Raw genomic sequence first — 17,440 nt, 5'->3', positions numbered from 1 at the left:
TGTCTTCAGAGGGGAAAAAATTTTTTGAAAAACCCAGTTATAAGAGCCCAGCAAAAGCCTGGCTCAGGTGGAGAGCAGGAAAAACCCACGGTTTATCAGCTCGGCCACAGGATGGCACTGCAGCATCATTTATGTCAGCTTGTACCCTTGACCGGAAACAACACTGACGGGCATTTCAAAGTTTGGATTTCGGGTTCACCTAATGGTACCTGGAATAATTTGACAATAATTGTTCAAACCACAAAATTTTACTAAACTATTTCAGTTATATAGTAAAATAAAACAAATAACTTTTTTTTTAAATGAATAGATTCTACCATATTTTCTTATGTTTGCTGAGTACCATACAGTTTTAATTGCCTCAGGAGAAACTACAGATTAAACCACAAGTGAAAGTGAAATTGTGATTTGTCTTTAGGAAAAGAGCCTTCAGAAATCTTGCCTCCCTCCACTCCCTAAGGTTATACTGATGACCTGTGTTTCTGATCTGGGGAAAAGTCCCTGGTCAGTCCTGGTCTTGAGGACATCTTCAGAAATAGAGTCATGTTGAAAAACCATTAACCCTCCAACATGGCTCCTCCATTTGAGTGGGTGAACCAAAATAGGATGGGTCATGACAGGATTAAATTTAGTCAACAGGCATGCATTACTCTAGTGGTGTTGAAAGGCAGTACAGCGTAGCATTGGCCTCAGCGACACTTCTGTGAGAGACATTGAGCCTCAGCTTCCTCGTCTTTAAGATGAAGGCAATAATAGCACCTTTCTCAAAGTGATGGTATGAGGATTAAATGAGACAATACGTGAAGAAAGTGCTTAGCAGCATACCTGATAAATGGTAGGCATTCACTGAACAGATGATGATGATGGTGGTACCCACCTCATAAGGCACCTACATTGAGCATTATATATGCAAAGCCCTTCACACAATACCTAACACACAGTAGGGATTCAACAGTAATAACAAATGGTAGCCATAATGTCTAGATCCTATATGAATAGGAGTTTAGATTGCTCTAGGACGACCCCAGGAAAAGCCCAAGTATTCCATGTCAATTTCTCTTTCTGTTGTATGCTACAACAGACTGGAACTCTAAAACTACTGCAGAATCAGAATCCCTCATACTGAGAAGTGCTCAGATGTGGCTGGTCCTCCAAGGGCTTGTCCCCGTTACAGCTCAGGAATCAACTCACCAGCTGAGGGCTTGGGAATTTCTGGATGAAAATTTTTAATTTCAGTGAAATTTCTTATACTGAACAAACTGAAAGAACCACATTTCAATCTTCAAGTGCCAACCGTATGACCACCCACTACCCAAAATTCTTGCATCTCTCATTCTCCCTACTCCTATCCCACAAGACTGGGAATTATCCTCCTTCAGCCTTTATTTTGTCAGACAAAAGCTCAAGTTCAATAAGGGGGAGAGGAGATGTCTTATGTAGGATTTAAATAAGAAATACTTTTGAGATGACTATCACATGAAGCTAAAATTCTCTCAGCATTAATAAGTACAAACACTAACAGTTAAATTTTGGCACAGTTATCTCTGTCCTTCGAGGCTTTGGCAGACAAATGCTGTAGCAGACCAAACTATGATGGCTCTGTGCAGCAGTATTTGTTGCTACGGCAAGTGCAACAGGAGTATGCAAATTCTCTTTAGGAAATCATCTGGAACTGAATGTAGAATTGTTGGAATAGTGTGTAGGCCACATTTACATTATTCATGAAACAGTCTCCCTTCATTTCAATTTACATTCAAAGCACAGAGCCTGCTCAAGTCACTGTCAGTAATAGAGCTTTTAAAATGAGGAACAAAACAGAAAGAGAACACATAATTAATGTTATGCATCCAGCACGAAAGTATCTTTGCTTCCATTTTTATTTTTTAAGCATTGTCAAATTTTAAGATAGTAGGCTATATTTTTAGGAAATAAGGGGAAAAAAAGTACCTGCACTGAGTGTTAGAATATTCAGCATAAGGTTTTGTATGCAGTGGAAAAAAAAAAGCAGTAATGTTTAAGATAGCAGAAACAATTCAAGCATGCTCTCGATGGAAGCGTATTCTCTCTTCTAGGCCTATATTCCAATAACTGGACATTGACACACGGAAGAAATATGTCTCCTACAGACAAAAAGTGCTACCAACATTGAAGGGAAGTGTCAGCCACTTCCTCAAGCTAAAACTGAGTGGTTAAGTACTATTAAGTATGAATCTTATTGTAAAATAAAGGCCCCTTGCCCTCAGGTCATAACTGGGACAGTGTTTAGGTGGACATTCACCCAACTAGCATGTGAACCATAAGTCAAGTCCAAGCTGTTGGAGGACACTGAAGTCCAAACTCCATAACATACATAGAGTCACCATACCTTGTCATCCAAACCAGAATACTTTAAGGAGCAAAAGGGAGCTATTAATAATTACTTATTAATAACTAGTTATTAATTATAACTGTTTGTTACTAATTATGACTATTTATTAATAACTATAATAAATAATAACTATTAACAGTTACTCTAGGACAACAGACATAAACCAGGATGGATGGTCACCCTACCTAAAGATAAAGTTACCAGAGAAATGTTCAGTATCAATTTGACAAGTAATGACTAATCTGAGAGACTGAGAGACACTGGAGATTATCTATCAATTTTAGGAATTCTTTTTTTTATTAATATTTTATTATCTTTTTATTTTTAGAGATGATCATGTTAAAGTAAAAGAATAGTAAAACTATATAATAAATATTTATTAAATTTTTTATGTAATTCACTAATTTTCTTTGTTCAGCACTCAATGCTAACAAAAGTCTTGAGAAAAACAAGAAATACAGAGCAAGATATTTTGTCAGTAAATTTCATACCTTGGAAGACTGACCTATGATCATCAGTTTTCTGCAAATGGTATAAATGTAAATGGTACCTAGATGAAGAAAAAGACTGTTAACATATTTTACAGTAAATAATGGAAATTTTATATCCTGACTTCTGTGGTTTAAGTCTATAGTTCCTTAAACAAGTGATCTTATGAGACAGTCTGATAATGGTTAGAGTTATAACCATCACAGTTTTTTGTAACTTGCAGCCAAATCATAAAGAACTAATTTGACCACATTTTAAGTAAAGGAGACAGGAATCTTTTCTCCTCATTTGAAGGGCAGCATAAGTTTTGAAATATATTAAACAAAAGAATATTTAAGTAGCATAATTTATATACCCTGTGGTTTGATAAAATGCTACTGGTGCCTATGGTTTATGATTGAAAAACTAAAGATTGATCTCCAAATAAGATTAGAATACATATTTAATCAAAATGGTACATTACTAAACAAGGAAACAAGGAAACTCATGATAACTTAAAAATCAAAACATATAATAGATTGTATTTTATTTATTTGCAGTCTCATAATATTTACCCCTTCATTAAGGTATGTCTTATAAGCACTCTAGTGAAAAACAGCATTTCCAACTCCTATTTCAGAGAATTCAAGTATGGCTTTTTGTTTTTTGTTTTTTACAGTCAGGCCATTATTTAAATGAAAACAGAAGGGTAGAAAACTGGCAGAGCTGGGGCAGGGGTGGGGAAAAACATCACCAGACATCTCTCTGTATACAAAGGACATTATCATGCTACAAACATACCCCAAAGATAGTAACGTGCCTTAAAAGGCATGTAATTATAATGACAAGTAGTCTAAATATTTTCTATAAAATATCTGATCTAAAATTCATAACCATCCAAATTCAACAATTACAAATCCATGTTCACACTTAAACTTTAAAAGCTTCTGAAAAAACAGCATCTGCTCCAAAACACACATCAGTTGATTAAAATACACTTGTAAGCATAGCATAATAAACATTAATTACATAAGTCAGTGACAAAAAAATACTGAATAAACTTTCAAACACTTGCAACACCATAAACTTTATAGAGAATGCAATGGGTCCTTAACATTCAAGGACTCAGCCTTCTTAGTGTGACTGCTCTAGGGACATGGCAGTAGTTCTTTCACAAAAGGTTCACTGGGGAAGAACCACTTGGCCACTAACAGCTCAAGCCCAGCATTCTTAACTCAACTTGGCTTTGTTTACGTCTGCTCTTAATCTTTAAAAACAAAAATGTCTGTGTTTTTTTATTTTAAAAGTCACCAAGTAAGGGTACCCACAGCAAACTCATGCCTCCCTGCAAAACATGTGATTCAGGTGTAAGCCAGAAGCCTGTGTAAACATGTCAGTAAGAGGAACTAGGGAATTTCAGAAGACCTCAGGACACTGCCCTCAAGAATGACTAGGGCCCTCTGTATTTTTAAAATAAGATTTTAACCTTTCCAGACCATATTAATGTGCTGACTATAACTGAATCCTTCTTTGATGGTTCAGGATCTTGGCCTGGCCCAAAAATTCCCATTGCAGAAGATTGACAGAGAGAGTAAATGACATAAAATGGAAAACAGTTTAAATCTTTACAATCTCGGGCTATTCCGGAACTTTGTTTTGTTTTATTTTTAACCAAATCCCTAATACGAGTTTATTGCTTTGTCATGTGGCTTCTTTTCATCAAAGATGACCACCACCAAAATAATCCGGCTATGTGAGTGTTGAATGAGTTGGGTTCAGGTTGGTTGTGAAGTAAGGTTTTATGCAACTGTCATACACCCAGTTAGAGTTTGTGAAAGAACTAAAATTGGTTAACTATCTTTAAGAAACCAAGAGTGTGGAAGCGCCTGGGTGGCTCAGTGAGCTAAGCCTCTGCCTTTGGCTCAGGTGATGATCCCAGGGTGCTGGGATTGAGCCCCGCATTGGGCTCCCACCCCACCTGCCTGCCTCTCTCTCTCTCTCTCTCTGTCAAATGAACAAATAAAATCTTTATTAAAAAAAAAAAAAAGAAAGAAAGAAAGAAACAAACCAAGAGTGTGATGTGTAACAGTCAATTAAAAGTAAAGAGAATCGTCTTAATGTCTAACAGAAAAGGTAAAATGCATTCTGATAAATTGTAGGTCAATTTATTTTTCATTACTCAAACTCCAAACTTTAAAAACTAAAAGGTCTTTGCACTTGTTAATCCCCTAGTCGGAATGCCCTTCCCCCAAATATCCAAATGTCTCAGTCAGATGTTTACTCAAGTGTCATCTCAGTGAGGTCTTCCCTGATCATTCTGCCTAAAATAGCAGCCCAGCCCCAGCCCAAACTCTGCTCTCTCTATATCCTTCTTCACTTTTTCTCCGTTACACTCATCACTCTCTGACACACCATTTAATTTTGATTTATTATCTCCCTGAGGCATTATGTAAGCATGAAACAGTTTTTGTCTATTGTCCACTCCTATGTCCCCAGCACTTAGAACAATATCTTGCACTTAATAACTTTGAGATGAGTCCATTAAACAGGGACAGTAATTAGAAAAAATTAAGTATATGCATCTTCCACAACCCAGCAATCCTACTGCTGGACATAAATCCCAGAAAACTTTAACACAGGATTATAAAAGGACACACATAAGGATATTTGTTGCAGAATCATCTGTGCAATTAGAAGTAGGGCAAACCAGGTGCCCATCTAGAGGGGTGTATGGATATCTGGAATACAATTCAACAGACAGAATTAATTAACTAGATTTATATATAAGAACCTGGTTCCATTCTAAAACCATGGTATTGAGTAAAAAAACATTTAGGAAACAATAAAAATCCAAAGAATGATACCATATGTATATAAAAGCACACATCAAATAAAGTTCTGTAGAAGACACAGAAACTATTGTTTTGTTCTGTTTTTAGAATATTGGGATTTTTGGATGTGATCTTAAAAAGACTGCAGACAGGATGTTATTCCACCTCTCAAACAAGGCCCAACTGCAAGACCCAACCCTCAGCCCACCCACTCCTTCTTGAGCTCAGAACCTTTGGTCGTGGTCAGTCCCTGCCAAGATACGTGAGAAACTTAGGGGGAAGGACAGCAGTGGCTCCTCAGGGAATCACAGATCTTCTTGAAGACGATCAAACAAAAAAGTTTAATAGTCACTGGACTGAAAATTTCTTCCAAAATCAGGCTCATCTTGGGCAGCAAATGTTAAGGTCTAATTTCAATCAAAATATCAAAAAAAAATTATTTGAGGAGGAGGAAGAGGGAAAAGGCTAGGAAATGTACTTTCAGTTGTCATGGATGAGGGAAAATCCAATATGTTTTCTTTCAAGGTATTTGGTGCTGGTCTTACACACTGTCATTTTCCTTTTAAGAAATTATTCAGAGATCAATAAAGTAGGTGACTGACTGTAACTTTAAAAAGAATTTAAGGGGCACCTGGATGGCTCAGTGGGCTAAGCCTCTGCCTTAGGCTCAGGTCATGATCCCAGGGTCCTGGGATGGAGCACCGCATCAGACTCTCTGGTCAGCAGGGAGCCTACTTCCCCGCCTCCCACCTGCCTGTCTGCCTACTTGTGATCTCTCTCTCTCTGTCAAATAAATAAACAAAATCTTTTTTAAAAAATAAATAAGTAAAAAATAAAAAGAATTTAAATTGTAACTCCTTAAAGAGAAAAATAGATGCTATATTTTGATAGCTAAGATTTATTCCACAAGACAACTATACTGTATATATGTATATTTGCATATCTATACAATGTAGATATATAAATAAATACACTACACACACATATGTACACATACATTCTCAGAGTTCCTCACTCAAAAGCAAGTAGGAGGAGAAGGTTGGTGAGAAGAAAGCAATAGTTACTGGACAAAGCATTTGGGGAAAGGACCAATAAATGGATGATGCTTAGAACCAGTCTAACCTGCCGTGGTCCTTTGATCCTTTTCCACTTATATTTACATATTAACCATGGGCCCTACTTCTTCATACCTGAAATTGACTATCTCCACAGCCTCTGACCCTCCCTTGAGCAGGAAACCCAAAGACATGCTTTGTAAGTCCCTGCTTATGGGGACAAACTAAAATATAATAAAAATATAAAAAGGACGAAAAAAAAATACCCATAATCATCCTATTATGAAATGAATGGGGTTTTTTTAAAGAAATTACTTATTTAGGGGCGCCTGGGTGGCTCAGTGGGTTAAGCCGCTGCCTTCGGCTCAGGTCATGATCTCAGGGTCCTGGGATCGAGCCCCGCATCGGGCTCTCTGCTCAGCAGGGAGCCTGCTTCCTCCTCTCTCTCTGCCTGCCTCTCTGCCTGCTTGTGATCTCTCTCTGTCAAATAAATGAATAAAATCTTAAAAAAAAAAAAAAAAGAAATTACTTATTTATATTAGAAGAATTTTTTTTAGAATTTGGATATGTAATTTGGTTTTTTGTGGTTTTTAAATTTTTATTTAAATTCTGGTTAGTTAACATACAGTGTAATATTAGTTTCAGGGAAAGAATTTCATGATTCACCACTTAACATATAACACCCAGTGCTCAACACAAGTGCCCTCCTTAATACCCATCACCCACTTAGCCAAGATAATCAATCAAATTATTATCAAACTTGGCATCTAAATAACTTTCTGAAAGTTGTGATGAAAAATAGAAGACATTGGCACCTACCATTGAAGATAATCCAGCAAAGGTGCTCCTGTGGCAAAGCGACCTGCATTATAAGCCTTAAGGAGGACAGAATCTGCAGACACTGGGTCACAGAGTCTTTGTTCTGCAGATTCACATCACTGTCACAGACCAGCTCATATTTGCAAATATTTTTGCTACTTAAAGCATGAAACTGAAACAGAAGGAAAATACAAATAAGAATATAAGTAAGGTTTATGCAACTTAGAAAAGCATTTCTTAAAATGTGAAAAAAAAAGACAAGAAAATAGAAATGATTCTGCTTAAATGGATTATATAGTGCTATAGAGTGAATGTTTGGGACCCCACCAAATTTACATATTGAAACCTAATCCCTAGTATTTGGATGTGGGGTCTTTAGGAAGAGATTGTCATGAAGATGGAGCTTTCGTGAATGGGATTAGTACCTTTTAAAGAGACTCCCAAAGAGCTCCCTACTGCCTTCTGCCCTGTGAGGACACAGACGCAAGACAGCCATCTATAAGCCAGGAAGTGGGCCCTCACCTGACACCAAATCCTCTAGCACCTTAACCCTGGGTCCCCAGCCTCCAGAACAGAGAACCTGATGTTATTTAGATCATCCAGTCTATGGATTTTTGTTAAACAGCCCTCAAGGACTAAGACCTATGGAAAGAAATGTAGTAAAAGAGGTTTCTTCAAAGCATCCATTTAGTTAAGCTTACTTGTCCTTAGTCACAAAAATTTCAAAAGCCGAAAAAGGTACAAATTTTATTTCCAACAATATAGAATTGAATTACACTTTGTAAACCCTCCTCATTAGTATTTTAATCTATTAATCTCGATGCAGTTATTACCATTTACACAATTCATTCAGCAAATGTCTGCTGCACACCTCTATTTGCCACATTCTGCTAAGCAATAGGGACTCAAGGACGAAGATGTTGTCCCTCTTCTTGGCAGAGGGAAAAGCATTCCAGGCACACGCAATGTTAGGAATCCTTAAAGTCGTTGCTGTGGTCACTGAATTGAAAGTCTTTTGTAAGTTTGGGTAAAAAGGCTTAAAATAAAGAGATGAGGGATGCCTGGCTGGCTCAGTTGGAAGAGCATTCAACTATTGATCTTGGAATCATGAGTTTCAGCCCCATGTTGGGTGTAGAGATTACTATAAAAAATCAGCTTTGGGACTCCCAGCTGGCTCAGTGGGTGGAGTTTGCCACTCTTGTTATCAGGGTCATTGAGTCCGAGCCCCATGTTCATGTAGAGATTATTTTAAAATAAAATCTTTAAAAAAGAGAGAGATTAGGCTCTTAAGGTGGTGCATGGTCAGAACATAGAGAACATTTCACATCATTCCAAGGAATATGAACTTTAGCCAAAGGAGAAAGTCAAGGGGCAATGGAATAAAATGATCTGATTTACAGTTTAGAAGTTCAGAAGTCAAGTCTGACAAAATTGGGGAAGATGAAAAGCAGAGTATGGAGCACAAAGCTACAGGCAGGGGGACTAGGAAACTCAAAGGCCTTTGACGTAGTCCAGAGATACCAGGGTCCTGAAATAGGTGCTGGAATCAGGGATGAATAGGAAGAAAAATTTTTTTATTAAGATTTGTTTATTTGAGAGAGAGAGCATGAGCATGTGCACACATGCTGGCAAGAAGGGAGGGGAAGGGGCAGAGGAAAAGGGAGAGAGAGAATCCTAAGCAGACCCCACACTAAGTGCAGAGCCTGACCTGGGGCTCAATCCCAGGACTAGAGACCATAACACCAGCTGAAACCAAGAGCTGGATCTCCAATCCACTGTGTCACCCAGGTGCCCCGCAAAAGGAGAGATTTAAGTTTTATCTGACTTAATGGGATTTAGAATTTTTTTAAGATTTTATTGATTTATTTGAGAGAGAGAAAGTGAGTGAGAAAGACAGCATGAGGGGGAGAAGGGGCAGAGGGAGAAGCAGACTCCCCACTGAGCAGGGAGCCCAAAGCAGGACTCTGATCCCAGGATCCTGGGATCATGACCTGAGCCGAAGGCAGACATTTAACTGACTGAGCCACCCAGGCGCCCCAGAGTCCATGGGATTTAGATGTGGGAGGCAAAAGAGAGAAAGCGGTCTACAGTGATTTCTGTTTGGGTGAGTGGCTGGTGCCAATTATGGAGGAAAGGGAATGAATTCACTTTAGGATATGTGGAGTGTGACATGTTTGTGACATAAATCTCACAAGAGAGATTCTAGTTAGAGAATCATCACTACTGCTAAAGCTGAGGCAGTGCACATGCACTAGCACAAATGGGCCTTCCTCTAACACATGTGATTTCCCACTGGGATACATGTAGACTATTTCTAGCCATCCTATAACTGGTATCACAGAAAAAAGAGATTTATTGACTGCATGTGCATTTTGGAACAGTTATCCTCAAAATGCTCTCTCTTAGAAGCCGATAGTGATACCTAATATTTTTTTTAGTGTCAGGCCCTATTCTAAGACTTTTTTTTTTAAAGACTTTATTTATTTATTTGAAAGAGAGAGAGATCACAAGTAGGCAGAGAGGCAGGCAGAGAGAGAGGGGGAAGCAGGCTCCCTGCTGAGCAGAGAGCCCGATGTAGGGCTCTATCCCAGAACCCTAAGATCATGACCTGAGCCGAAGGCAGAGGCTTTAACACACTGAGCCACCCAGGCACCCCAATTCTAAGTCTTTTATTATCTCAACAATCTAAAACAATCCTTTGAGGTAAGTCTTATTGTTATTTCTGTTTTACAGATGAGGAAACTGAGACACAAAGAAATTACATAGCTTCTCTGGGGTCCCATCATTAGGAAGGGGCACAGCAGCTTTTTGAACCCAGGCAGGCTGGCTCTAGAGACCAAATTCTTACCAACTCTGCCACAATGCCTCCCCACATTACCACAAAGAGGATCATTAAAAAAACAGGAGTATCTCTGCACAAAAATATTTGACAAGTAAATTCTACATTATTACCACTTCATCTATAATTTTTATGCATCTAACTCTAAAATCTATTTCTCTAACAAAACCTCTCAAGACCTCTAAATTCTTCATTGTCCAGCTCCTACTCGATTACATTTTCAATCCATTCGTTCTCTTACTCACTTATTTTACAGATATTTATTGAGAAACACAGTGTGCCAGAACCTCTAAAAAAACTAATTCTTCATAGATCTTCATGCCCTTCACAAGGATGCTGCTGGCATACTTTTATGTTGGCTTCATTACTTTACCATCTGCCTCTAGTCTTTGTCCTTCTAAACTATTCAGTGTAGTATTTATTCATTCATTTAGTAAAGCTTTATTGAGCATCTATTATATACTATTATATCTATTACATGATCATTGTGACACAATCTCCAAAACATCTTTCCAGGGACGCCTGGGTGGCTCAGTGGGTTAAAGCCTCTGCCTTCAGCTCGGGTCATGATCCCAGAGTCCTGGGATCGAGCCCCACATGGGGTTCTCTGCTCAGCAGGGAGCCTGCTTCCTCCCCCCTATCTCTCTGCCTGCCTCTCTGCCTACTTGTGATCTCTGTCTGTCAAATAAATAAATAAAATCTTTAAAAAAAAAAAATCTTTCCAAAGTTTATTAAGTGCATTTTCTTATCCATCACTGAAAACATTTCTTAAGCAACTTAGAGCACACAAGCAAATGCCATCCTAAGCAAATGAAAGACATTTAGAAGCTGTCAACTAAGGAATACATTGCACAGCTAACAATAAATTGTAGCTAAAATAGCTACTGCTTTCATCCTACTGTATGTGCAGCAGTTTTGTCTCCAAAGACTTTGGAAAAAAGGAAGTTTGGGGGGCTCCTGGGTGGCTCAGTGGGTTAAAGCCTCTGCCTTCGGCTCAGGTCATGGTCCCAGTGTCCTGGGATCGAGCCCCACATCGGGCTCTCTGCTCAGCGGGGAGCCTGCCTCCTCCTCTCTCTCTCTGCCTGCCTCTCTGCCTACTTGTGATCTCTATCTGCCAAATAAATAAATAAAATCTTAAAAAAAAAAAAAGGCAGTTTGGAACTGATTCACTGTTCTAGGCACTAGAGGTTAGAGACTAGAGCAGTGCCTGTCTTCACAAAGTTCATATTCTAAAAGGGGAGACAGGCAATAAAAACATAAACAAATAAAAATGTATATGGTAATAATAAGTAATATAAAGAAAAATAAAGCATGAAGTGCAAGAGACCTGAAGGAAGGGATAGATGAGCCACACAGATATCTCGGAGACAAGCTTTCCAGAAGGAGCTCACAGTGCACCGGTACTAAGCCAGAGAGGCTGGGTGGAAGCAGAAACATGTAACAGTACGAGAAAAAAAGATGGGGCCGTGGACCAGGGTGACATAGGAGGGGACTTAAAAGTCTAAACTCCTAAGCTTTTCATTCAGCACTCTTCCCAATGGGATGCCAATTTATATTGCCCAGTATTCTGATTCACGTACTTAGGGTACAGCCAAACTGAACCACTCAATGTGCCCCAAACACGCCTTGGGATCTTCTGCTAGTAAACCATATGCTGTTTCCGAAGGTTTGAATAGTCACCAAGTTTGGAATAACATTGCTTTGGAATCAGACTGATTAGGGTTCAAACACTAACATTGCCCATTGCGTTAAGGGGCTAGGTTTCTTAGCCTCTGTTTCCTCATCTGTAAAAGAGGCATGACCATATCCACCTTCTAGGATTGTAATGAAGCTACAAGAAGACCATTCATATAATGCTTACTGAAGAAGATAGCTCCTGACAACTGCTCACAACCCCTCGACCAGTGAATGAATAGTAGCAATTAACATAATAATAATAATGGTGTATTAGAAATAATGCATCCCATTTTTTTGTATTAAAAGATCTATGCTTGATTCTCTGAGCCACTAGCTAACTAACTGTGCCATCAGCTTTCTTTCTCTCTTTTGTAAAATAAGGGTAACAACAGTTTCTAACTCATAAAGTTATTGAGGATCAAATATATTTTCCAAAGCATTTCATAAACTAAAATCACTCTACAAATATTAGTTATCATAACAATAATAGATGTCTGCTGGAGGAATGAGTGCTTATTATGACACAATCTCCAAAACATCTTTCCAAAGTTTATTAAGTGCATTTTCTTAGCCATCACATTAAGCAACTTAGAGTACACAAGCAAATGCCATCCTAAGCAAATGAAAGACATTTAGAAGCTGTCAGCTGAAGAATATGTTGCACGGCTAATCATAAATTGTAGCTAAAACAGCTACTGTTTTCTTCTTACTGTATGTGCGGCAGTCTTGTCTCCAAAGCCTTTTGGGAAAAAAGCATTTTTGAACTGATTCACATCTGCTTTATTCTCATCAAAGTTGATAGTGAACTGCTGAAGATACCTTCCATAGCACTGTAAAAGCGCCAGTTTGTATTCCTGAAATAAAAAGAGGACTTGATGAAAGTTTCAAAGTATGACTTTGCTTATTGTTATTAAAATTTGATAATATTCAAATTATTCTTAAAGTATCAATGTTGATTATTACTGTAACACTCTTTTACTAACACCATTACATCGTAACTACCATTATCACTAGCATCTCTAAACACATATTATGTGAAGCCACTGCACTGGGTGCTTCATATGCATTATTGCATTAATCCTCCTCCCAACAAGCCTATTGTGAGATGAGACCATCACAATGAGAATATCCACCAGGGTGTGGATAATGATGACATAATAATGAGAATATTCACCAGGGTGTGTGTGGTAATACCTATATATAGTCAAAATCCAAAAAATTCATCATCACCATGTCATAGTAATCCACCTACTCAAGAGAGGCAGATGAGTTGCATAACCAGCCTTGCTTCTCCGATACCTCCTCAGTTCCAAAAAAGAAAGAAAGGGGGAGAGAGGGGAGAGGAAAGGAGGAAGGGAAGGAGAAAAGAAAAAGAGGAAAGAAGGAGAGAGAGAAAGAACGAAGGCAGGAAGGGAGAGGATAGGAAAGGCTCTCTTTTATCTGTCATCAGTCTCTGAAGCTGCATCAGGACAAATAAAAAAAGCCTGAACTATTGTTAGTTAGGATTCCTATTAGTCCTAATTCGTGCTTATGTTTCCATTTCAAAATCAGGCCTCATCTCTGCAGCGCACAGGGCACAGCTGACCTGGAGCTTCAGGGCAGGGGAGGTGAGCAGGGCTGCGGATATGAGTCAACTGCACCCCTTTGTCAGCTTCCTCCTCTACAACTGTCTCCAGGGAAAGCAACTACTCTCCATGTCTACTGCCTATAGGGTTACCCAGGCCCTTGGGAGGCATCCACAGTCAAACTTATGTTTCTGTTTCTATTGACTTTTTTGTTACTTTTCACTAATGGGAGGCTGAAACTTTTCCTTTCTAACTTGGTTCATACAATGAATTTAAATCTAGGTTCAAAACAAGACTATTCCAACAAAGCGAACTTCACTGGAATTAAATAAAACTAAAGAGATTCTAGAACCAAGAAACAACTCCAGTTCATTTTCAGGATTCTAAATACCTCTATCAACCCACTTTCTCACCAATGAAAAGTAGATTAAAAATGTTTTCTTTGTTCCTTTAAGTAAATTTTAAAATATCCTATCTGGGCCTTTCTATCTGAAATATTCTGAATCTTTAGCCACTACCCAGCATCAATTTGCTTTATCAACTTCTAACATGTTCTTCCCTCCTCCCTCCACCAATGTCCGCTCCACCCACCTGAATACTCCACAAACACCACCCAACTGTGCTGTGTATCACCCGCCTCCTATACTGAGAAGTATAAAAACGGAGAGGACACTCTTCTAATACTTGTCAAAACAGTTATTCCACTTCACATGAATATAACTCACAAGGTGGATCTTGTCCAAGAGTTTTTTTGTTTGTTTTCAATAGTTTTCCTGTAGAGAAACTTTTTTTTATCTGTAGTTTTTCTTTATTTTTAAATTTCTAAGAACTACGGTCCAATTACATGAAGCTAAACTGATGCTCTAATTTTGGCAGCAGACAATAGATCATCTACATTTGAAATTTCCTCCACAGTTCATCCTCCATTTGGTAAACTTGCCTCTCAAACCTCTCCCCACTAAAAAAAAAAAAAGAAAGAAAAGAAAAATAAATTCAAGTCCAGAAAATAGAAATGGAGGAGGAAAACGAAGCTGAAAAACTGTAAATCAAGAAAACATTGAAAATGGCCTAAAAACGCTTTGGATAAAAAAAAACTCTCGGTCCAAGGATTCTAGATGTGTCAAACATTCATATTTAACTCAGAATAATTTGGGCCTATGCCAGAGCTTAAGGGAAAAACTTACATTATCGTTAACTGAAAACCCAGCTATGGTGTAGTCTTACTAAAGCAAATCTACAAGTGCACAGCAATCCAAGACCTGGGCACTGTTATGAACTGGAAATTGGGCACAAGCTCAGTTCGGAATACAATACTAAGCAAGAAACAGGACATGTAAGGAATGTCTGCTCTATTACATATAGCAAAACATTAAGAAGTTGAAAGTAATTAAAACAGGGTGCTGGGAACCAGACAACAAAGCAGCAAGGCCAGGAACCCATGAAAGTTGTCACTGGGCAAGGTCAGCCATGTGAAAAACAACAGGAAGTGGTGTCTGGTCTCCTTTGTATGAGGTAGGAACATGATGACTCAGCATTTCCTGTTGGGCACCTACCACACCCTATGTTAACTAGGGGCTGTGTGCCTGCCCAACCCCAGCCAGTTGTCTCTTCTGTTCAGGAATCTCTCACCTCTGGAGAATCTCAACTACAAAATTAAAAAATAAACACTCTTTTGATTACTGTGCCTCATTAAAATTTAAAACATTCGTTCATATTTTTCTAAGGAAAAAAATCAAATCATGTAAAATAGGAATGGTATCAAACCAAATAATAATAATTAGCCAAGTAAGTTTCATTTAGGCCCTTTTTACTCCAGAGGCACTTACTTTCATTTCACAAAGGCTATCTCCAACCTTCAGAAGCTTTTCATTGTAATAAGCAGCTGGCAGCCGGGGGGCATATTTGGTCCAGATATTAAACAAAGAGGTGGCACTGTAAGAATCATAAAATAAAATTATATCTTCAAAGTCAGCAAGAAACCTCAGTTAATTAGCAAACAATCCCTAAAAACTTACTTTGTGCTGTCTTTCCAATGTGCCTTACTGTCAACGGCTAATTATTACTAAATATAGTGAAAATTATTGCTTCCTTTATGCCAAACACTGACCAAAACTATCTTTTTAAGATTTTATTTATTCATTTGAGAGAGAGTCTGAACAGGAGAGCACAAGCAAGGGGAGGGGCAGAGGGAGAGGGAAAAGCAGACTCCCCCAGCCATTCCCCCGTGAGCAGGGAGCCCCGCTCAATCCCAGGACCCAGGGACCATGACCTGAGCCAAAGGGAGATATTAACTAAGCCACCCAGGCAGCCCTGTTCAAAGCTCTTTACATGCAATTTTTAAAACAGATCTTACTTTTTAGAGTAATTTTAGGTTCACAGAAAAATTGAGCAAAGGGTATGGAGATTCCCCACATGCTGCATGCCCCACCCAAATGCACAGCCCCCCCCCCCACCCCGCCCTTATCAACAATCATCTGCCACCAGAGCGGTTTATTTGTTACAACTCATGAACCTACATTGACACATCATTATCAACCAGTATCTAGTTTAATTTAGGGTTTACTCTTAGTGTGATATACCAAGTGGGTCTAGAAAAATGTATAATGATGGGAATCCATCATTATGTTATCACAGAGAGTAGTTTCACTGCTCTAAAAATCTTCTGTGTTCTGCCTATGCATCCCACTCTCTCCCTTAACCCCAGGCAACCACTGAGCTTTTTATTATCCCCACAATTTTGCCTTTTTCAAAATGCCATATAGTTAGAATCATACAGAATATAGCCTTTTCAAACTGGCTCCTTTCACTTAGTAATATGAATTTAACATTCCTCCATGTTTTTCCATGGCTTGATAGCTCCTTTCTTTATAATGCTGAGTAATATTTCCTTGCCTAGATATATCACATTTTATTTATTCATTCACTTACTGAAGGGTATCTTGTTTGTTTCAAGTTGTGGCAACTGGAGTAAAGCCGCTATCAACATCCATGTGCAGATTTTTGTATGGACGTAAGTTTTCAACTCCTTCAGATAAATACCAAAATGCATGATTGCTGGATTGTATGGTAAGAGTATGCTTAGTTGGGATGCCTGGGTGGCTCAGTCAATTAAGTGTCTGCTTTCAGTTCAGGCCATGATCCCAGGATCTTGGGATGGAGTCCCACATCAGGCTCCCTACTCATCAGAGAGCTTGCTTCTCCCTCTGCCTGCCGCACCCCCTGCTTGTGCGCTCGCTCGCACTCTCTCTCTCTGACAGATAAATAAATAAAATCCTTAAAAAACAAATAAAATTCTTAAAAAAAAAAAAAAAGAGTATGCCTGTTTTTTTAAGAAACCACCAAACTGTCTTCCTAAATTGGCTGTAGCATTTTGTATCCCACCAGCAATGAATAGGGAGTCCCTGTTGTTCCACATCCTCCTTTCATTTGGTGATGTTGGTGCTCTCGATTTTGGCCATTCTAATAGGTGTATAATGGTATCTCATTGTTTTAATTTTCATTTTCCTAATGATATATTTTTGGGGACCATCTTTTCATATGTTTATTTGCCACTTGTATTATCTTCTTTGATGAGGTTTATGTTAAGTTCTCTGATCCATTTTTAAAATCAAGTTGTTTGTTTTCTTATTGTTGAGTTTTAAAAGATTTCTTTGTATATTTTGGATAATGGTCCTTTATCAGATATGTCTTTGGCAAATATTTTCTTCCAGTCTGTGGCTTGTCTTTTCATTTTCTTGATGGTGTCTTTCACAAAGCAGAAATTTTTTATTTTAATGAAGTCCTGCTTATCAACTCTTTTTTCATGGACTGTGGCTTCG

The 17,440-nt window shown here is 38.4% G+C and overlaps 1 protein-coding gene across 2 annotated transcripts in view; it reads right to left on the bottom strand.

Moving 5' to 3' along the window:
* CFAP54 (cilia and flagella associated protein 54) overlaps positions 1–17,440 on the bottom strand; it is a 334,936-nt gene that overhangs the window by 310,664 nt on the left and 6,832 nt on the right. For both annotated transcript variants that reach the window (XM_047743150.1, XM_047743152.1), the window contains exons 2-5: positions 15,449–15,554; positions 12,768–12,911; positions 7,542–7,713; positions 2,860–2,918 (exon numbers count right to left, since the gene is read on the bottom strand). In XM_047743150.1, coding sequence (XP_047599106.1) covers positions 2,860–2,918; positions 7,542–7,713; positions 12,768–12,911; positions 15,449–15,554 — 481 coding nt within the window. The remainder of the gene's footprint in view (positions 1–2,859; positions 2,919–7,541; positions 7,714–12,767; positions 12,912–15,448; positions 15,555–17,440) is intronic.

The sequence above is a fragment of the Lutra lutra genome, chromosome 8 (assembly GCF_902655055.1).
Source record: "Lutra lutra chromosome 8, mLutLut1.2, whole genome shotgun sequence".
Taxonomy (NCBI): Eukaryota; Metazoa; Chordata; class Mammalia; order Carnivora; family Mustelidae; genus Lutra; species Lutra lutra.
Note: the sequence above shows the minus strand (reverse complement) of the source record. Positions and strands in the feature narration are given on the sequence as shown.